The sequence below is a fragment of the Conger conger genome, chromosome 19 (assembly GCF_963514075.1).
Source record: "Conger conger chromosome 19, fConCon1.1, whole genome shotgun sequence".
Taxonomy (NCBI): Eukaryota; Metazoa; Chordata; class Actinopteri; order Anguilliformes; family Congridae; genus Conger; species Conger conger.
In genome coordinates, this window is record NC_083778.1 from 14,063,524 (window position 1) to 14,087,051 (window position 23,528).

The 23,528-nt window shown below is 41.8% G+C and overlaps 1 protein-coding gene across 1 annotated transcript; it reads left to right on the forward strand.

The window, feature by feature from the left end:
- Positions 1-9,969: 9,969 nt before the first annotated feature.
- LOC133119168 (peroxisomal succinyl-coenzyme A thioesterase-like) lies at positions 9,970-16,708 on the forward strand. Its single transcript, XM_061229627.1, has 10 exons — positions 9,970-10,165; positions 10,399-10,498; positions 10,596-10,786; positions 10,993-11,162; positions 12,151-12,270; positions 13,963-14,045; positions 14,143-14,236; positions 14,670-14,750; positions 15,265-15,406; positions 16,351-16,708. Exons 1-10 carry the CDS (start codon positions 9,970-9,972, stop codon positions 16,476-16,478), a joined length of 1,305 nt encoding a protein of 434 aa, XP_061085611.1. The 3' UTR covers positions 16,479-16,708.
- Positions 16,709-23,528: the final 6,820 nt, after the last annotated feature.

Here is a 23,528-nt window from a genome sequence, read left to right on the forward strand (position 1 = left end):
TTCGATTCTTAACCACTACGCTACAGGCTGCCCACATACAGTGGTCTTGGGGTTCAAATGTGAATGCAAGTGAAAGAAACAAACGGACTGAAATACTTAAGTCTCAGTGATTATATTCACAGCATCATACTTGCAAATTAACGGTCTGCAATTTCGGCAGAATGAATAAGCCCCTCCTTCATTTCCTATATAAGCATAAAAACGTATGCCTGGCAAACGTAGACGGAGTTAATCGATTGAACGTTTCAGTATCCTTTTTTAACCGTCAAAATGAAATAGATACTGTATAATTGATTCAGGACGAAGTTATTAAAACTTGTGCAACTGCCATAGTAGCTACGTTATTGCGCCAGTCGTAGTAGTAGAAGTTTTTACGAGTGATGGTTGCGATCCACCTCAATACGTTGCTATAACGACTTGGTTTACCTTAAGTCGTACAGCGTGCCAGTGTCAGAAAAACGTTAGCAGCTGATTGTTATGTGAAGTTATGGGTCATTCCTAAATGTATTTAAACATTTCCCAGGTTGCATTTTCATTGTCTGCATTTTATTTGTTATAACTCGAATTCTGATTATACAGTACGTTTGTAATCAAGAAACTTTGCGAATTTGTATTAGACTGGTAATGTCGTCTTTACCTTGCTCTAACATACTAACCTGGCCTGAGAGTATTGGGAGGTGGGTGCGTTGGTGACTGCAGAGATCAAGCATTTTTATTATTACGCATCAGAAAATGAATACTCCCTAACGTCTACATGACATCAAGCTGCCATTAAATGCGAGGACACACTGGTGTTTTATAGCACAAGTATGAAATGTTATACTACAGGGTATGACCAAAGTACAAGATCCTGCATTTTAACATATATTTTGAAAATATTTTTAGTAGTTTTACAATTATTCTGGAGTACAAGGCTGCAAAGGTCATGGTTTTCCCTTTTTACCTCCAACTGTGTGAAACATAAACACACTGAACTCCTTTTCACCCACAGAACTGCCGCTCACTGAAGCGTTTTCCGCATCATTCTCTGTAAACTGTAGGGTCTGTTGTGTGTGTCAAAATCCCAGGAGGTCACGCAGTTTCTGTGATGCTTTTCCTGTGACACCCTGTCTGCCACCAATAACCATTCAACAGTCAAAGTCTCTTGGGTCATGTGTCTTCTCCGTTGTGATGTTTAATCTGAACAACAACCAAACATCTTGACCATGTGCGCATGCTTTTGTGCTGCAACATGGTTGGCTTATTAGATGTTTGCATTAACAAGCTGGTAGACCGGTTTACCAAATAGTGATCATTGAGTGTTTTCTAGGATTTATCATATAATTTGATTGCATGATTCAGGCCTGGTCCTGGCTTGTAGAACTTAAATTATTTACACACACACACACACACACACAGACACACACACACACACACACACACACACACACACACACACACACCTTGGACTTTAGACATTATAGGCATTTGGCAGACGCTCTTATCCAGAGTGACGTACAGTCCCCCCAATCCTCCCTGGGGTAATGCAGGGTTAAGGGCTTTGCTCAATGGCCCAATGGCTGTGCGGATCTTATTGTGGCTGCGCTGGGATTTGATTCTTAACCAGTACGCTACAGGCTGCCCACATACAGTGGTCTTGGGGTTCAAATGTGAATGCAAGTGAAAGAAACAAACGGACTGAAATACTTAAGTCTCAGTGATTATATTCACAGCATCATACTTGCAAATTAACGGTCTGCAATTTCAGCAGAATGAATAAGCCCCTCCTTAATTTCCTATATAAGCATAAAAACGTATGCCTGGCAAACGTAGACGGAGTTAATCGATTGAACGTTTCAGTATCCTTTTTTAACCGTCAAAATGAAATAGATACTGTATAATTGATTCAGGACGAAGTTATTAAAACTTGTGCAACTGCCATAGTAGCTACGTTATTGCGCCAGTCGTAGTAGTAGAAGTTTTTACGAGTGATGGTTACGATCCACCTCAATACGTTGCTATAACGACTTGGTTTACCTTAAGTCGTACAGCGTGGCACTGTCAGAAAAACGTTAGCAGCTGATTGTTATGTGAAGTTATGGGTCATTCCTAAATGTATTTAAACGTTTTCCAGGTTGCATTTTCATTGTCTGCATTTTATTTGTTATAACTCGAATTCTGATTATACAGTACGTTTGTAATCAAGAAACTTTGCGAATTTGTATTAGACTGGTAATGTCGTCTTTACTTTGCTCTAACATACTAACCTGGCCTGAGAGTGTTGGGAGGTGGGTGCGTTGGTGACTGCAGAGATCACGCATTTTTATTATTACGCATCAGAAAATGAATACTCCCTAACGTCTACATGACATCAAGCTGCCATTAAATGCGAGGACACACTGGTGTTTTATAGCACAAGTATGAAATGTTATACTACAGGGTATGACCAAAGTACAAGATCCTGCATTTTAACATTTATTTTGAAAATATTTTTAGTAGTTTTACAATTATTCTGGAGTACAAGGCTGCAAAGGTCATGGTTTTCCCTTTTTACCTCCAACTGTGTGAAACATAAACACACTGAACTCCTTTTCACCCAAAGAACTGCCGCTCACTAAAGCGTTTTTCGCATCATTCTCTGTAAACTGTAGGGTCTGTTGTGTGTGTCAAAATCCCAGGAGGTCACGCAGTTTCTGTGATGCTTTTCCTGTGACACTCTGTCTGCCACCAATAACCATTCAACAGTCAAAGTCTCTTGGGTCATGTGTCTTCTCCATTGTGATGTTTAATCTGAACAACAACCAAACATCTTGACCATGTGCGCATGCTTTTGTGCTGCCACATGGTTGGCTGATTAGATGTTTGCATTAACAAGCTGGTAGACCGGTTTACCAAATAGTGATCATTGAGTGTTTTCTAGGATTTATCATATAATTTGATTGCATGATTCAGGCCTGGTCCTGGCTTGAAGAACTTAAATTATTTACACACACACACACACACACACACACACACACACACACACACACACACACACACACACAGACACACACACACACACACACACACACACACACACACACCTTGGACTTTAGACATTATAGGCATTTGGCAGACGCTCTTATCCAGAGTGACGTACAGTCCCCCCAATCCTCCCTGGGGTAATGCAGGGTTAAGGGCTTTGCTCAAGGGCCCAATGGCTGTGCGGATCTTATTGTGGCTGCGCTGGGATTCGATTCTTAACCACTACGCTACAGGCTGCCCACATACAGTGGTCTTGGGGTTCAAATGTGAATGCAAGTGAAAGAAACAAACGGACTGAAATACTTAAGTCTCAGTGATTATATTCACAGCATCATACTTGCAAATTAACGGTCTGCAATTTCGGCAGAATGAATAAGCCCCTCCTTCATTTCCTATATAAGCATAAGAACGTATGCCTGGCAAACGTAGACGGAGTTAATCGATTAAACGTTTCAGTATCCTTTTTTAACCGTCAAAATGAAATAGATACTGTATAATTGATTCAGGACGAAGTTATTAAAACTTGTGCAACTGCCATAGTAGCTACGTTATTGCGCCAGTCGTAGTAGTAGAAGTTTTTACGAGTGATGGTTGCGATCCACCTCAATACGTTGCTATAACGACTTGGTTTACCTTAAGTCGTACAGCGTGCCAGTGTCAGAAAAACGTTAGCAGCTGATTGTTATGTGAAGTTATGGGTCATTCCTAAATGTATTTAAACATTTCCCAGGTTGCATTTTCATTGTCTGCATTTTATTTGTTATAACTCGAATTCTGATTATACAGTACGTTTGTAATCAAGAAACTTTGCGAATTTGTATTAGACTGGTAATGTCGTCTTTACCTTGCTCTAACATACTAACCTGGCCTGAGAGTATTGGGAGGTGGGTGCGTTGGTGACTGCAGAGATCAAGCATTTTTATTATTACGCATCAGAAAATGAATACTCCCTAACGTCTACATGACATCAAGCTGCCATTAAATGCGAGGACACACTGGTGTTTTATAGCACAAGTATGAAATGTTATACTACAGGGTATGACCAAAGTACAAGATCCTGCATTTTAACATATATTTTGAAAATATTTTTAGTAGTTTTACAATTATTCTGGAGTACAAGGCTGCAAAGGTCATGGTTTTCCCTTTTTACCTCCAACTGTGTGAAACATAAACACACTGAACTCCTTTTCACCCACAGAACTGCCGCTCACTAAAGCTTTTTTCGCATCATTCTCTGTAAACTGTAGGGTCTGTTGTGTGTGTCAAAATCCCAGGAGGTCACGCAGTTTCTGTGATGCTTTTCCTGTGACACCCTGTCTGCCACCAATAACCATTCAACAGTCAAAGTCTCTTGGGTCATGTGTCTTCTCCATTGTGATGTTTAATCTGAACAACAACCAAACATCTTGACCATGTGTGCATGCTTTTGTGCTGCAACATGGTTGGCTGATTAGATGTTTGCATTAACAAGCTGGTAGACCGGTTTACCAAATAGTGATCATTGAGTGTTTTCTAGGATTTATCATGTAATTTGATTGCATGATTCAGGCCTGGTCCTGGCTTGAAGAACTTAAATTATTTACACACACACACACACACACACACACCTTGGACTTTAGACATTATAGGCATTTGGCAGACGCTCTTATCCAGAGTGACGTACAGTCCCCCCAATCCTCCCTGGGGTAATGCAGGGTTAAGGGCTTTGCTCAATGGCCCAATGGCTGTGCGGATCTTATTGTGGCTGCGCTGGGATTTGATTCTTAACCACTACGCTACAGGCTGCCCACATACAGTGGTCTTGGGGTTCAAATGTGAATGCAAGTGAAAGAAACAAACGGACTGAAATACTTAAGTCTCAGTGATTATATTCACAGCATCATACTTGCAAATTAACGGTCTGCAATTTCAGCAGAATGAATAAGCCCCTCCTTAATTTCCTATTTAAGCATAAAAACGTATGCCTGGCAAACGTAGACGGAGTTAATCGATTGAACGTTTCAGTATCCTTTTTTAACCGTCAAAATGAAATAGATACTGTATAATTGATTCAGGACGAAGTTATTAAAACTTGTGCAACTGCCATAGTAGCTACGTTATTGCACCAGTCGTAGTAGTAGAAGTTTTTACGAGTGATGGTTACGATCCACCTCAATACGTTGCTATAACGACTTGGTTTACCTTAAGTCGTACAGCGTGGCAGTGTCAGAAAAACGTTAGCAGCTGATTGTTATGTGAAGTTATGGGTCATTCCTAAATGTATTTAAACATTTCCCAGGTTGCATTTTCATTGTCTGCATTTTATTTGTTATAACTCGAATTCTGATTATACAGTACGTTTGTAATCAAGAAACTTTGCGAATTTGTATTAGACTGGTAATGTCGTCTTTACCTTGCTCTAACAAACTAACCTGGCCTGAGAGTGTTGGGAGGTGGGTGCGTTGGTGACTGCAGAGATCAAGCATTTTTATTATTACGCATCAGAAAATGAATACTCCCTAACGTCTACATGACATCAAGCTGCCATTAAATGCGAGGACACACTGGTGTTTTATAGCACAAGTATGAAATGTTATACTACAGGGTATGACCAAAGTACAAGATCCTGCATTTTAACATATATTTTGAAAATATTTTTAGTAGTTTTACAATTATTCTGGAGTACAAGGCTGCAAAGGTCATGGTTTTCCCTTTTTACCTCCAACTGTGTGAAACATAAACACACTGAACTCCTTTTCACCCACAGAACTGCCGCTCACTAAAGCTTTTTTCGCATCATTCTCTGTAAACTGTAGGGTCTGTTGTGTGTGTCAAAATCCCAGGAGGTCACGCAGTTTCTGTGATGCTTTTCCTGTGACACCCTGTCTGCCACCAATAACCATTCAACAGTCAAAGTCTCTTGGGTCATGTGTCTTCTCCATTGTGATGTTTAATCTGAACAACAACCAAACATCTTGACCATGTGCGCATGCTTTTGTGCTGCAACATGGTTGGCTGATTAGATGTTTGCATTAACGAGCTGGTAGACCGGTTTACCAAATAGTGATCATTGAGTGTTTTCTAGGATTTATCATATAATTTGATTGCATGATTCAGGCCTGGTCCTGGCTTGAAGAACTTAAATTATTTACACACACCTTGGACTTTAGACATTATATTACATTATAGGCATTTGGCAGACGCTCTTATCCAGAGCGACATACAGTTGGCAATCCTCCCTGGGGTAATGCAGGGTTAAGGGCCTTGCTCAAGGGCCCAATGGCTGTGCGGATCTTATTGTGACTATGCTGGGATTCGGACCCCTTACCTTACCTGTCTCAGTCATTTACCTTAACCACTACACTACAGGCTGCCCACTTACAGTGGTCTTGGGGTTCAAATGTGAATGCAAGTGAAAGAAACAAACGGACTGAAATACTTAAGTCTCAGTGATTATATTCACAGCATCATACTTGCAAATTAACGGCCTGCGATATCCTTTTTTAACCGTCAAAATGAAATAGATACTGTATAATTGATTCAGGACGAAGTTATTAAAACTTGTGCAACTGCCATAGTAGCTACGTTATTGCGCCAGTCGTAGTAGTAGAAGTTTTTACGAGTGATGGTTGCGATCCACCTCAATACGTTGCTATAACGACTTGGTTTACCTTAAGTCGTACAGCGTGCCAGTGTCAGAAAAACGTTAGCAGCTGATTGTTATGTGAAGTTATGGGTCATTCCTAAATGTATTTAAACATTTCCCAGGTTGCATTTTCATTGTCTGCATTTTATTTGTTATAACTCGAATTCTGATTATACAGTACGTTTGTAATCAAGAAACTTTGCGAATTTGTATTAGACTGGTAATGTCGTCTTTACCTTGCTCTAACATACTAACCTGGCCTGAGAGTGTTGGGAGGTGGGTGCGTTGGTGACTGCAGAGATCAAGCATTTTTATTATTACGCATCAGAAAATGAATACTACCTAACGTCTACATGACATCAAGCTGCCATTAAATGCGAGGACACACTGGTGTTTTATAGCACAAGTATGAAATGTTATACTACAGGGTATGACCAAAGTACAAGATCCTGCATTTTAACATATATTTTGAAAATATTTTTAGTAGTTTTACAATTATTCTGGAGTACAAGGCTGCAAAGGTCATGGTTTTCCCTTTTTACCTCCAACTGTGTGAAACATAAACACACTGAACTCCTTTTCACCCACAGAACTGCCGCTCACTAAAGCGTTTTCCGCATCATTCTCTGTAAACTGTAGGGTCTGTTGTGTGTGTCAAAATCCCAGGAGGTCACGCAGTTTCTGTGATGCTTTTCCTGTGACACCCTGTCTGCCACCAATAACCATTCAACAGTCAAAGTCTCTTGGGTCATGTGTCTTCTCCATTGTGATGTTTAATCTGAACAACAACCAAACATCTTGACCATGTGCGCATGCTCTTGTGCTGCAACATGCTTGGCTGATTAGATGTTTGCATTAACAAGCTGGTAGACCGGTTTACCAAATAGTGATCATTGAGTGTTTTCTAGGATTTATCATATAATTTGATTGCATGATTCAGGCCTGGTCCTGGCTTGAAGAACTTAAATTATTTACACACACACACACACAGACACACAGACACACACACACACACACACACACACACACACACACACACACACCTTGGACTTTAGACATTATAGGCATTTGGCAGACGCTCTTATCCAGAGTGACGTACAGTCCCCCCAATCCTCCCTGGGGTAATGCAGGGTTAAGGGCTTTGCTCAATGGCCCAATGGCTGTGCGGATCTTATTGTGGCTGCGCTGGGATTCGATTCTTAACCACTACGCTACATCATACTCAGCATCATACTTGCAAATTAACGGTCTGCAATTTCAGCAGAATGAATAAGCCCCTCCTTCATTTCCTATATAAGCATAAAAACGTATGCCTGGCAAACGTAGACGGAGTTAATCGATTGAACGTTTCAGTATCCTTTTTTAACCGTCAAAATGAAATAGATACTGTATAATTGATTCAGGACGAAGTTATTAAAACTTGTGCAACTGCCATAGTAGCTACGTTATTGCGCCAGTCGTAGTAGTAGAAGTTTTTACGAGTGATGGTTGCGATCCACCTCAATACGTTGCTATAACGACTTGGTTTACCTTAAGTCGTACAGCGTGCCAGTGTCAGAAAAACGTTAGCAGCTGATTGTTATGTGAAGTTATGGGTCATTCCTAAATGTATTTAAACATTTCCCAGGTTGCATTTTCATTGTCTGCATTTTATTTGTTATAACTCGAATTCTGATTATACAGTACGTTTGTAATCAAGAAACTTTGCGAATATGTATTAGACTGGTAATGTCGTCTTTACCTTGCTCTAACATACTAACCTGGCCTGAGAGTGTTGGGAGGTGGGTGCGTTGGTGACTGCAGAGATCAAGCATTTTTATTATTACGCATCAGAAAATGAATACTACCTAACGTCTACATGACATCAAGCTGCCATTAAATGCGAGGACACACTGGTGTTTTATAGCACAAGTATGAAATGTTATACTACAGGGTATGACCAAAGTACAAGATCCTGCATTTTAACATATATTTTGAAAATATTTTTAGTAGTTTTACAATTATTCTGGAGTACAAGGCTGCAAAGGTCATGGTTTTCCCTTTTTACCTCCAACTGTGTGAAACATAAACACACTGAACTCCTTTTCACCCACAGAACTGCCGCTCACTAAAGCGTTTTCCGCATCATTCTCTGTAAACTGTAGGGTCTGTTGTGTGTGTCAAAATCCCAGGAGGTCACGCAGTTTCTGTGATGCTTTTCCTGTGACACCCTGTCTGCCACCAATAACCATTCAACAGTCAAAGTCTCTTGGGTCATGTGTCTTCTCCATTGTGATGTTTAATCTGAACAACAACCAAACATCTTGACCATGTGCGCATGCTCTTGTGCTGCAACATGCTTGGCTGATTAGATGTTTGCATTAACAAGCTGGTAGACCGGTTTACCAAATAGTGATCATTGAGTGTTTTCTAGGATTTATCATATAATTTGATTGCATGATTCAGGCCTGGTCCTGGCTTGAAGAACTTAAATTATTTACACACACACACACACAGACACACAGACACACACACACACACACACACACACACACACACACCTTGGACTTTAGACATTATAGGCATTTGGCAGACGCTCTTATCCAGAGTGACGTACAGTCCCCCCAATCCTCCCTGGGGTAATGCAGGGTTAAGGGCTTTGCTCAATGGCCCAATGGCTGTGCGGATCTTATTGTGGCTGCGCTGGGATTCGATTCTTAACCACTACGCTACATCATACTCAGCATCATACTTGCAAATTAACGGTCTGCAATTTCAGCAGAATGAATAAGCCCCTCCTTCATTTCCTATGTAAGCATAAGAACGTATGCCTGGCAAACGTAGACGGAGTTAATCGATTGAACGTTTCAGTATCCTTTTTTAACCGTCAAAATGAAATAGATACTGTATAATTGATTCAGGACGAAGTTATTAAAACTTGTGCAACTGCCATAGTAGCTACGTTATTGCGCCAGTCGTAGTAGTAGAAGTTTTTACGAGTGATGGTTCCGATCCACCTCAATACGTTGCTATAACGACTTGGTTTACCTTAAGTCGTACAGCGTGCCAGTGTCAGAAAAACGTTAGCAGCTGATTGTTATGTGAAGTTATGGGTCATTCCTAAATGTATTTAAACATTTCCCAGGTTGCATTTTCATTGTCTGCATTTTATTTGTTATAACTCGTATTCTGATTATACAGTACGTTTGTAATCAAGAAACTTTGCGAATTTGTATTAGACTGGGAATGGAGTATTTACCTCTAACACGCTAACCTGAAGTCGTAGACGTAGGTTAGGGTACAATATTCAAAAGGTCACGTGTTTTATGTGTATCGACGTCTCGTTTAGTATTACAAGAAATATGTCTGAGAACAATATGAGCGCCTTGCTGTCCGTCCGTCCGTCCAGGGGACTAGTGGATGAAAAGTTCCGAGTGGTTGTGAAGAATTTGTTCTATGGACAAGACGTTACTCTGCACTCGCTACTGCGCTCTGAGGATGACGACCTCTGGCAGGCTTTTGGACATTATGTCAGCGATGATGAAGGAACCGTGAAAGGTTTTTCACTGATTTCTCCGCTTTCTCGCACCTTGCAATTTACGTGTTTGCGCAGTATTCTGAGCAGCTCTTTATTATTACGTCGACAGTTATTTCATGACTGTATGTGATGTTGTGAAATGCTGCTCTATAATTTATATTGGAATCAGTGGCATGCACTGATTTGTTACCAACCTCCAACTCTTAACTGTTAAGTCCTGCTTGTTTTGAGGTTCAGTGTGTTTTGTTCGTAGTTGCAGAACATGTGTGTGTGGGAGGATCGTACCAGGGCGTGGAGCCCATGGGTCTGCTCTGGAGCATGAAGCCAGTGCCTGGGAGTAGGACAGGACTCAGGTTAGCACCCTCACCTGTAATTTGGCCAGTAAACAGTTAATTACCCAAAGGGATGAGATGCATCAGGAACATTCAAGGTGTTTTGAACACTCCTCAGGTTGCGGAAGAAGGATCTCAGCACCCCGATGTTGGTGCACATCTCTGTGTACTGTGGCCACATCAGCCAGGGGTTCAGAGAGACGAAGGCGTTGGCTTGTGCCGTCGCCGAGCGCTGGTACATGGCGCCAGGCGTCCGGAGGGTAGAGGTCACAGAGGGCGGGGTCAGAGGAACGCTCTTCCTGCCTCCAGGTGATTGCAACACTGCCGTGCCAATGTTTGATCTTGTTTAGAAAGTCTTTGTACAGGCAAATTAAACAAAGTCCAGCCAGACCTGGGTGCACCGTTCTGCCTCGCTGTTATATTCTGCGAGGTCAGCAGCCATGCAATCTTCTGCAGCTATGCAGTATGTGAGTGCGTGTGTGCACCAGACAGGTAAATGTGTTGTTCTCTTTGAGGTTCTGGACCTTTCCCTGGAATTTTCGACATGTGGGGAGGGGGTGGAGGCTTAGTGGAGTACCGTGCCGCCCTGCTTGCATCACATGGGTACGTTTCCATGGCACTGGAGTACATGTCACCAAAGGCCTTGTCAGACCCCTCTAGACAAGTTGGAAAACAGTACTTTGAGGTACATGATAACTTATTATTTATTTCGTTTTTCATTTAAGCTTTATTTAACCAGGCCGCATCCAGTTGAGATGTAAAGTCTCTTTTAGGAGGAGAGACCTGGCTGAGAGGACGGCTGTATATGCACAGAAAAATGATTTAATGTTTACATGCATACGTATATACAGTCCCCTCCAAAAGTACTGGAACAGCGAGGCCAATTCCTTTGCTTTTGCAATACAGTGAATACATCTGCGGTCCGGATAAAAAGATGAACATGTGACAAGAGCTCAGAATTTCTGCTTTTATTTCCTGGTATTTACACCTAGATGTGTTAAACTACTTAGAACATAGCATCTTTGGTATCAGGCCACCCAATTTTTTGGTGCGCAAAAGTACTTTAATGGAGAGTATTTAAGTAAAAGAAAGTAAATAACACTTAATATTTGTAGGCATATCCCTTGCTTGCAATAAGTGCATCAACCCTGCGACCCATGGACATCACCAAACTGTTGAGTTTGGACGCATTTCTCAGAATGTTTCTCCATAATTTGGCAGTCAGCAGCCATGCAAGCCCAAGCAATGACACTTCCTCCACCGTGTTTCACAGATGAGCTTGTATGTTTTGAATCATGAGCAGGTCCCTTCTTTCTCTTCACTTTGACCTTTTCATCACTTTGGAAGTTAATCTTGGTCTCATCAGTCCATAAAACTTTGTTGCAGAATGTTTGTGGCTCATGTCTTTACTTGTTTGCAAACTGTTCTCAGCTGTAATTGTAATCTATATTGCTGCTCTCTATGTTGTTTAATAAATCTAGATGAAAATACCAGGAAATAAAAGCTGAAATTTGGATCTGTCATCCGATGTACTTTGGACCTGGAACTCAATTGTCTTCGGTGTTTAGCAAAAACAAAGGAATTGACCTTGCCGTTCCAATAATTTTGGGAGGGGGATGTGTGTGTCATCTCCCCACTGGAGAATATGATGTACTTAAATGTTTCTGGGCCAGGCTGCATTCACCATTCTGAAGGAGCATCCCCAGGTGTGCAGTGACCGGGTCGCCATGTTTGGACTGTGCTTTGGCACCTCCGTTGTCCTGTCGATGGCGGTGTACTCGTCCGTGATCCAGGTGAGAGAACATTGTCAGTGTAGAGAAATGGCACTCTGAAATGCGTTCTGCAAAACCTATGTTGAGGAAATATTTTTGTCGCTTTTCCTCCCCGTTCCTTTTACGTGGGTGAAGTTGTATTGACAGCAATGATGTTGAAGCAGCACTCAGTCAATAGTTGTTCATTACAAATCTTTAGTTTAAAATAAAACAGATTAATCTGGGGAATCTGTGTGCTCCGTGCAAGAAGCTTCAAGAGACCAGAGAATTCCAAAGTAACAGTAGGAAGTATCCTAGTCTTTATACAATAAAGCTAACCAATCATTTGTCATGTAACATCACATTGTCTTTCTTAACCCGCCTTAATATTTTCTGTCACTCTATGAAAGCTGAGCTGTCTTAACCTTTTGCCTCTGTAATGACGCAGGCAAACTGGCTGGTGATCACTAACTCGGAACATTTCTCTGCAAAACCCACATTGCTTGACCTGCATCACTTAGTCAAAACAGGTCGTATCCAATGGCATGGTTTTTAAACACCTGATTAAGTGTTCTCTGCACTTTCATGAAACAAACTCTCTACTTTGCAGCTCAATGTGTTTGAACAGACACACAGTTCTAATTACTCATGCTGACTTATTCACTTATTCTCAATTCTAACCATTTCACAGTTTTAATAAAAGCATTTAAACTTCATCATTATTCTAAGCATTCCTGGTTTTCAATAGGAGCATTTTGATCAAACTTCAACATTCCCCCTTTTGAGACCACTAGGTCTCACATTCTTGAGAGTTAACTTTAACGTTATCACTCTTTTATGAATTATTTTAGCATCGCAAATTCATTAGCTATCAATAACATCAATCATTTCATCTATCAATTACATTAATAATTTTATATTTCACTCATAGTTTTTAAATAAGCATAAGAGAAATATGAGAATAACATCAGTTCTTGTCCCATGATCTTCAAATCCGTTGGCATTAGTTGGATTGTTGTCCTGAGGAGAGGTTACTAGCACATCACTCAGCCGTCGCAATCAGGCCTATTTATTTATTGTTACTTCTATGTGTCAGTGCATCTAATCTATCAAAGGCCTTCAAATGTCAGGAGGTTGTTTCCCATCCTGTGTTTTAGTCATCATCGTCCGTAAGTCTTCATGTTTGTCTCTATGTGCTGCATCTTACATGTTTGTGTGGTTTTCTGTTTTATGACAATACTTACTCATAATCCTAATTGAAGCAGTGCCTTTCATCATCGTCACATTCACTTGAATTTTTTATCGAGTTATCGATAATTACACAAGAATCGGGAAAATAAAATTGTGAGTATCACTAAGACTGGTGCTATTAAATTCCCTAACCAAGGGCCTACGCTACCAAACCTATTTTAAATCTGATAATGAGTCTGTCATGTGGTACCTTATCAAATACCTTTTGGAAATCTAAATGTATGTCATAAACCCTGCTACCATCAAAGCACTTGGTAGCTTCCTCAAAGAATGTGAAAGCCATGTTGGCTATCCCTTAAGATGTTATTACATTGAAGCCAAATGCATTTTAATGACATTTAATTTGGGTTTTGTGAAGGTTTTTTATTTTTTTATTTTTAAAGTGTTTTTCATGCGGCACCTTGCCTGGCGGCACACCGGTTAGGAAACGCTGAAATACGCCACATATCAGATGCTACACCCCACCTGCTCTTTCTCTCCCAGCCCAGGTGCCTGGTATGTGTGAGCGGAAGCCACGTGCAGCCACTGCGGGGATCTGTGGCTGACGTCTTTAAGGATTTTGAGAAGTGAGTGTCACCCTGCAGCTCTGTGTGGCGAAAGTGATCTGCAGTGTATCGTTCATTCATTCATTCATTCATTAATTTCATTTTATTTTGTTTTCAGAGATGCCCACAAGGTCCGTTATGATGAGGAGCATCGAGTGATCTCGCGAGATCTTCTCTTGCCGATACCCTCCGACCCCAGCAAGAAGGTTGCTGTGAGTAAATATAAACTCTCTCTGCCTCATTGTTTATACACAGTGATATGCACACCCCATTCTGTCCGTTCTGATCGGCTGGTGAGTGTTGTGCTGTAGATCACTCTTCCCATTCTGATTGGCTGGTGAGTGTTGTGCTGTAGATCACTCTTCTCATTCTGATTGGCTGGTGAGTGTTGTGCTGTAGATCTCTCTGCCCATTCTGATTGGCTTGTGAGTGTGGTGCTGTAGATCCCTCTGCCCATTCTGATTGGCTTGTGAGTGTTGTGCTGTAGATCACTCTTCCCATTCTGATTGGCTGGTGATTGTTGTGCTGTAGATCACTCTTCTCATTCTGATTGGCTGGTGAGTGTTGTGCTGTAGATCCCTCTGCCCATTCTGATTGGCTTGTGAGTGTGGTGCTTTAGTCACTGTTGGTTGTTGTGATCTTCAGGTGGGGCAGTTACAGTGTCCTCTGCTGTTGATCGTGGGTGAAGATGATCAGAGCTGCCCAGTCGCTGAGTCGGCTGAAGACGTGAGTCTGTCTGTCCCGCTCTCTATACCGCTGTCTGTACCGATGTCTGTGCTTCTGTCTTTACATACCAGTCTGTACATTCAGTGGTGGAGCTAGCCTTTCATATGTATGGGTGTAAGGCAAGATGAGATACACCGATCAGCCACAACATTAAAACCACCTGTTTAAACCAGTTTTTTCATGATTAAAAATGCTTTAAACTGTATAAACTTGTCTATAAACACTTAATATGTCATGAGTTGTTATGCTTACTTGTATAACTTTTTAAAGCATACAATAGACAATGCTATTTGAAAACATTTATTCAACAATGTGTTTCATGAATCATTCAAAGATAGTATCGATGTTCGGGTACTCCATTGCTGCTAATTCCCCGTCTGTGCACCATGTGATTTATAAATCTGCACTGAGACCCCAAAAAAACGTTTTAGCACACACGTATGGGCACACACAGACACACACAGGTCAGTTTTACTCTGCCAGTTGCTGTGTGTGAACAAAGCTTTTTTTCCAGATGGAGAAGATGATGGAGGAGGCTGGAAACAGTCATCTGTTGACCATCCTCTCCTACCCTGGGGCGGGACACCTGATTGAGCCCCCCTACACCCCGCACATTGCCTTTAGCAACTACATTGTTACTGCGTCAGGAGGAAAAGGTACAGAACAGTATATGATATGTCAGATGTGGGGTAAGGAACCTGTAGACTTTATATTCATGTCTGCACAATATGTGGGGTAAGGAGGAACCTGATGATGATCTTCTGTCATGTAGACCAAATGACTTCAGTGTGGTAATAACTATTGTACTCGCGGTATTGCGGTTTTTTCAGCTTTAGGTGCCAAAAAGGATAATTCTCTGTCTGTTTGTTCATTTGTTCATCACGATGTAGTATTATGTGTCTGCCACAAGGGGGTGCCTCAGTTCCATTTGACCTCTGGTATTACACATTTATATTTACATTTACATTTTAGTCATTTTGCAGACGCTTTTAATCCAAAGCGACACTATTTTATACACTCAGTGAGCACTTCATTAGGTATTTATTTGACTCATTTTACTAGACTTTACTTTTATTAGACTTCTGCTGCTGTAACCTATCCACTTAAGAGTTATAATGCGTTGTGTGTTCAGAGATGCTCTTCTGCATACCACTGCTGTAATGTGTGGTTATTTGCGTTACTGTCACTAAATCAGTTGGTGCAACCAGTTTACATTAAGTTATGGCGTAACTCTGAATTTACGTTAAAACTAGCCTAAATTTGAACTTACGTTATACTGGGGCAAGAGGCTGCAGGTTGCCACTTTATTTAATTGCCAAGAAGGCTGTGGCTAACAACAGGCAAATCATTGACACCACTTCTGCAACCTGATGTTAAAACTGAAACTGAGTAATACTTTCAGGTGATTGAGTTGGATCATCTGCCCAATGTGTAACCACACTGGAGAACTGGAGTTTGCTGGCATTAATTATTAAAATACTGAAATTGCAATTATCTATGATTGGCTCCGCCCACATACCTATGACACATTGGGAGTTTTAATATCACAGCAAATCCACTTATTTCAAATAATGACCTTCTTCTCTTGTTTGCTTCGCAGTGGTGGCTCTCTGGGGAGGGGAGGTCAGAGCGCACTCTAGTGCCCAGGAGGACTCCTGGCACAGAATCTTGGCCTTCCTGGAGCAGCACCTGTACGGCCCAGACCTGAAAACCCCCGGGGCCCTGTGACCCCGTGCAGGAGGACCATCTCCGTCCACCGTCCCCCTCCTGGCTACTCCGCTCTCAGGCCACCCAGGGGCATCCATTCCTGGTGCAGCGGTTTTCATAAACCTTTTAATTCACTTTTTAGTTTCCCCTAAATGTCAACAGATTATAATGGGGTTAATTAAGGTAGCCATGTACATGAAAGGGGCACATGGCCCCATATTCCAGCTTTATCTTACTGTTTCTTTACAGTCTACCACAACCAATTAAAGCATGTGCTGCTTCCTTTGTCTGCCTAAAAATGTAGACATTTCAGCCGACAAGAACTCAACATCCAACTTGAGAAAATGTGGCGGTTTTTGTTGTGGCATGTGATAATTAGACGTTAGCCACGTTTGCTAGCAAGCATGGGGAATGTCATCCGTCCATCCATCCATTATCCAAACCCGCTGTCGTGTCAAGGAAACGACAGAGTCCAAATCTTCAATTTGTCGAAAAACATCTTCGCGAGGGAAAAGATGACACCAGGCAGTAAGATCTTCAGGAAAATCAGACTTTATTAGCAGCAGCACATGAAGCCGGATCAGCTCTCCAGAACTGAATCCCGACTGTCATTTTTACACCCATTTTATACACAGTTACTCCACCTACAACTCCTCCTCAAACCTCATTCTGGCAAATCACCCACACTTTTCTTATCGTAACTCCTCCCAACGCTCCTCCCACAACGTCATTGTGGCAAATTGCCAACGGTCCTTATGCTCTGCCAACTCTGTACAAAGTTCAGGGCACTCTGCCAACTACGTGTCCTCACTTCACCCCGCACCTGCTCTTGGCAAACTACCAGACCTCATAAAGTTCTGGATGCCCTCCCTCTAACACGTCATCCATACACGTCACTCTGTATCTTTCGCTTTTATAAGACGAACTAAGCAGCAGTAATCATTGAAAATATACAGACAAACTAAACGTTTCATTAATATTCACTTCTAATACACTATTCTAATATACAGACATACTAAACATTTGATTAATTATTCTCCTCTAAGGGAGTAAATGTACGTAGCATTCTTTACTCTCATTTCAACAGTTTTCACTGTGGTTTCTTGCGTTTTCATAAGCTCAGCTATAATTAATGTTCTCGGTCAAATAGATACACTTCTGGCATAAAACATCAAGAGTCCCGGAGAAATCAGCTGTACAGTCATATCTTGCTCTGCCCGTGTCCTTAACAGTTTGGTCTACACAGTTCAAGATGCCCCCCCCCCCCCCCCTCTGCCAGCTGGCTGCTGTGTAATTCTAGCACAATTTAGCAGTCAATATCATTTTGAAACTATACAGGGTAGATATCATACTTTAATACAGATATATTGATAAACTTTTAGCACACATCGTCGAGAGTTTTGGAGGAACCAGCCTGCTCACTAAGGTGGAGTCTGATTTTGACTTGTGATTGGTTATCATGCTTTTAGGAGGGAGATCTTTTGTTCTGTGAATTTTCCCCTACACCACTTATCCTGAACAGGGTCACAGGGGGCTGGAGCCTATCCCCGCATACATTGGGCGAAAGGCAGGAATACACCCTGGACAGGTCGCCAGTCCACCGCAGGGCACACACACCATTCACTCACACACACACACTCATACTCATACTCATACCTATACCTATGGGCAATTTAGACTCTCCAATCAGCCTAACCTGCATGTCTTTGGACTGTGGGAGGAAACCGGAGTGCCCGGAGGAAACCCACGCAGACATGGGGAGAACATGCAAACTCCGCACAGAGAGGCCCCGGCCGACGGGGATTCGAACCCAGGAGCTCCTTGCTGTGAGGCGGCAGTGCTACACACATCCGTGCCGGCTGGGGAATGTCATGCATAACGTTAATGTTAAACTTCAGTTTTCGTCATGATCCATTACAAATGCTACCAACGTTAGACACGTTTGCTACCAAGCATGGGGAATGTCATGCATAACGTTAATGCTAAACTTCAGTTTTCGCCATGATCCATTACAAATGTTACCAACGTTAGCCACGTTTCCTAGCAAGCAAAGAGCGGCATGCAATGTTAACATTGATTCTTTTGATCTATAAAAACCCGTCTTATTGTTTTCTTCATCTGGCAACGTAGCATTCGGGAGCATGATTTGAAGAGCTCTAAGCTACTGTCGTGGTTCCCCAAGACAACAAATTTGAGTCCAAATTCAAATCTTACAGTCCAAATCTGATAATCAAGAGTCTTGCAGCAAAGTGTTGAATAATAGGCTTTTATTCCATCAGGTATAATCCAATCACAAAAGCCGTGGTATCCGCGTTGGGTACACACTCGTATATATGCTTGCAGTCTCATCCCCTCTGGATGCGCCACAGCGGTTCACTTGCTGCTGATGGGTTTCTGGTCTCCACCCCTCTGTTGTGATTGGCTTACACATTCTCATTCACATTTTAGGAAATACTTCTGGCGCAACTTCTAATAGGACAACTGACTTATTATTATGTGTTTCTCTTTTGGCTTACCACTCTAATACTCTGGCTTAAGGAAATATTGGTGGTTACAGTTCTCAGTGAGAATATAAAAAAGAGTACAAAACAGTGCAAATATGATACTTCAGTGCTGTTTGTGCAATATATATACTTTCAGTCACATTATTGGTCAATACTGATACATAGGATAAATAAGGAAAATATTCCATACTACACATTGGGGTTATTGCTGTTTTGGTTATATTTATTCATATAACCTTTTATTTATTCATATGCATTTATATAGCCCCTTTATCCAATGCGCTGTACAATTTATGCTTCTCATTCACCCATTCATACACCAGCAGTGATTGGCTGCCATGCAAGGCACCAAACCAGCTCGTCAGGAGCATTCAGGGTTAGGTGTCTTGCTCAGGGACCGCCTGAGCCAATGTCGCCCTTATAACAATGAAAACAATTGATGTGGTGTGCTAGACAGTACAGCAACATTGTAAGGAATTAGTCAAACAAAACCGTGTGATGCAGCTTCAGCTAAGTCATATCGGGCCAATGACTCAAATTCCCAAGACCAAATGTCCTATTGATGGTGTTGACATCATAACCTGAACATTTTGGGGTGAACATAATATTTATGTAAAAGACAAAGCTGGTAAAGACCTATGGAGTGATATACGAGGCAGAAGAGGAAGAGAGGCAGAGAAAGAGAGGAGAGAAAAGGGGAGAGGGGGAGAGGGTGGGAGTAGAGAGAAGAAATGGCATGACCCAAAGGTCACTGGTGTCATAGTATCCCATGGTCCCCAAAGTACATGGGCCCCAACCCACTGACACACAGGAGATCCCTGGCCGCGCCACATGGTTGCTTTCAGTGTCAATGACCGAAACCCACACTGCCCCCTGCTGGAGAGTTAGGATACCTGTATGATAATCGCATGATACAGCTGAGAGCTGGTCAATCCACTTTCAATTCAATCAGTTCAACATGTAAATGGAAACAATGCCATTAATTTACCAGTGACGGAAGTAACTGAGAATGAATGCTCCAGGTGCAGGAGGTTGGTGTGTGTCAAAGTCACTTAGATCATATTTCTTCCCCATTGCAACATTTGGTCTGAACAACAGCTGAACCTATTGACCACATCAGCAGTTTTTATGCATTTAGTTGCTGCCACAGGATTGGCTGATGAAATATTTGCATTAACAAGCTGGCGTAGAGGTCTACCTAATAAATTGCTGACTGAGTGCATTTCTCTAAGCCACTGTCACACTAAAAAGTCAGCGACTTTCCCATAGCCTGTTACCAAACTGGTCAAACCTTATGCCAATGTTTGATCTTGTTTAGAAAGTCTTTGGACAGGCAAATTAAACAAAGTCCAGCCATGAAGGCCAGTCCGACCTGGGTGCACCGTTCTGCCTCGCTGTTATATTCTGCCAGCCATGCAGTCTTCTGCAAAGTCTCACTCGAGAATTGCATTTGTTTCATTCAGTAAAGAGCGTAATTCTGCCAGCTTGGTGGTCCATAAAAGTTGTAACCAGGGGAATAATATCAGTTATATTATTCGTAGCATTCCTTGTAAATTGTCCTTTAAAATTAAGTTAATTCACGATTGCGTTACAGCGGCACCGAAACGGTGAACGCTTCATATACATTTTTTGATTTTGTAAAATGAAAAATGTCTGCCGTATTACTCCCTCAAATCCTGTTTTGTCACTTGGTCTGAGCTGATTGCAAAGTGATCCTGCACAGAGCTGTCAGGAAAAGGCCGTCTCCATGGTAACTGGGTGTGCCCCACGACCGAGGGAGTCTGCAAATGGGACGCTGAAGTATGGATAGACCATTGTGATGTCACCCTGCTGGTAGAAAACACAGCTCCAATCACAGACGGAGGTGTAACTAACAATGACAACTGTTGATTGGTGGATGCTGCTTCCTGGATGCGTCACTGTTTCAGGTGGTCTTTGTTGGTGTTTGTCGATGCAGTTTGTGATTGAGAGGGCTCCTCTCAGTTTTATATGTGTAGGTTTTTAGCTGCAATTTTGTTGTATCCTTGTATCGCTGCTGCACAGGCTTGGAGGTCATCAGACCTGGAAATTCATCTGCTGGGGTTGGGAAATAAACCTGACTGGGTGGGGCTGTTGTGGTCACTCCTGGCCTGAGAGTGTTGGGAGGTGGGTGCATTGGTGACTGCAGAGATCAAGCATTTTTATTATTACGCATCAGAAAATGAATACTACGTCTGTTTTCATCTGGTTCATAGACCTTTTATTTATTTATTTATTTTTTACTTGCTTTATAAAGACCTGTTTGTTAAAAATAATTTAATATAAAAAAAAAACGTCACACTGTCTACATGACATCAAGCTGCCATTAAATGCGAGGACGCACTGGTGTTTTATAGCACAAGTATGAAATGTTATACTACAGGGTATGACCAAAGTACAAGATCCTGCATTTTAACATATATTTTGAAAATATTTTTAGTAGTTTTACAATTATTCTGGAGTACAAGGCTGCAAAGGTCATGGTTTTCCCTTTTTACCTCCAACTGTGTGAAACATAAACACACTGAACTCCTTTTCACCCACAGAACTGCGGCTCACTAAAGCGTTTTTCGCATCATTCTCTGTAAACTGTAGGGTCTGTTGTGTGTGAAAATCCCAGGAGGTCACGCAGTTTCTGTGATGCTTTTCCTGTGACACCCTGTCTGCCACCAATAACCATTCAACAGTCAAAGTCTCTTGGGTCATGTGTCTTCTCCGTTGTTTAATCTGAACAACAACCAAACATCTTGACCATGTGCGCATGCTTTTGTGCTGCCACATGGTTGGCTGATTAGATGTTTGCATTAACGAGCTGGTAGACCGGTTTACCAAATAGTGATCATTGAGTGTTTTCTAGGATTTATCATATAATTTGATTGCATGCTTCAGGCCTGGTCCTGGCTTGAAGAACTTATTTACACACACCTTGGACTTTAGACATTATATTACATTATTGGCATTTGGCAGACGCTCTTATCCAGAGCGACGTACAGTCCCCCCAATCCTCCCTGGGGTAATGCAGGGTTAAGGGCTTTGCTCAAGGGCCCAATGGCTGTGCGGATCTTATTGTGGCTGCGCTGGGATTCGATTCTTAACCACTACGCTACAGGCTGCCCACATACAGTGGTCTTGGGGTTCAAATGTGAATGCAAGTGAAAGAAACAAACGGACTGAAATACTTAGACTTAATACTTAAGTCTCAGTGATTATATTCACAGCATCACACTTGCAAATTAACGGTCTGCAATTTCAGCAGAATGAATAAGCCCCTCCTTCATTTCCGATATAACCATAAAAACGTATGCCTGGCAAACGTAGACGGAGTTAATCGATTGAACGTTTCAGTATCCTTTTTTAACCGTCAAAATGAAATAGATACTGTATAATTGATTCAGGACGAAGTTATTAAAACTTGTGCAACTGCCATAGTAGCTACGTTATTGCGCCAGTCGTAGTAGTAGAAGTTTTTACGAGTGATGGTTGCGATCCACCTCAATACGTTGCTATAACGACTTGGTTTACCTTAAGTCGTACAGCGTGGCAGTGTCAGAAAAACGTTAGCAGCTGATTGTTATGTGAAGTTATGGGTCATTCCTAAATGTATTTAAACATGTCCCAGGTTGCATTTTCATTGTCTGCATTTTATTTGTTATAACTCGAATTCTGAGTATACAGTACGTTTGTAATCAAGAAACTTTGCGAATTTGTATTAGACTGGTAATGTCGTCTACCTTGCTCTAACATACTAACCAGACGTTGTAGACGTAGGTTAGGGTACAATATTCACGAGGTCACATGTTTTATGTGTACCGACGTCTCGTTTGGTATTACAAGAAATATGTCTGAGAACAATATGAGCGCCTTGCTGTCCGTCACTCCGTCCAGGGGACTAGTGGATGAAAAGTTCCGAGTGGTTGTGCAGAATTTGTTCCACGGGCAAGACGTCACTCTGCACTCCCTACTGCGCTCTGAGGATGACGACCTCTGGCAGGCTTTTGGACATTATGTCAGCGATGATGAAGGAACCGTGAAAGGTTTTTCACTGATTTCTCCGCTTTATCGCACCTTGCAATTTACGTGTTTGCGCAGTATTCTGAGCAGCTCTTTATTATTACGTCGACAGTTATTTCATTACTGTATGTGATGTTGTCAAATGCTGCTCTATAATTTATACTGGAATCAGTGGCATGCACTGATTTGTTACCAACCTCCAACTCTTAACTGTTAAGTCCTGCTTGTTTTGAGGTTCAGTGTGTTTTGTTCGTAGTTGCAGAACATGTGTGTGTGGGAGGATCGTATCAGGGCATGGAGCCCATGGGTCTGCTCTGGAGCATGAAGCCAGTGCCTGGGAGTAGAACAGGACTCAGGTTAGCAACCTCACCTGTAATTTGGCCAGTAAACAGTTAATTACCCAAAGGAATCAGATGCATCAGGACCATTCAAGGTGTTTTGAACACTCCTCAGGTTGCGGAAGAAGGATCTCAGCACCCCGATCTCTGTGTACTGTGGCCACATCAGCCAGGGGTTCAGAGAGACGAAGGCGTTGGCT

What these genes read in the sequence shown, in the direction of transcription:
- LOC133119168 (XM_061229627.1), top strand. Translation starts at nt 9,970, where the DNA reads ATGTCTGAGAACAATATGAGCGCCTTGCTGTCCGTCCGTCCGTCCAGG. An exon ending in TGTACTCGTCCGTGATCCAG is followed by an intron (nt 12,271 to 13,962) that starts GTGAGAGAACAT and finishes TTTCTCTCCCAG; the next exon opens with CCCAGGTGCCTGGTATGTGT. An exon ending in GTCTTTAAGGATTTTGAGAA is followed by an intron (nt 14,046 to 14,142) that starts GTGAGTGTCACC and finishes TTTTGTTTTCAG; the next exon opens with AGATGCCCACAAGGTCCGTT.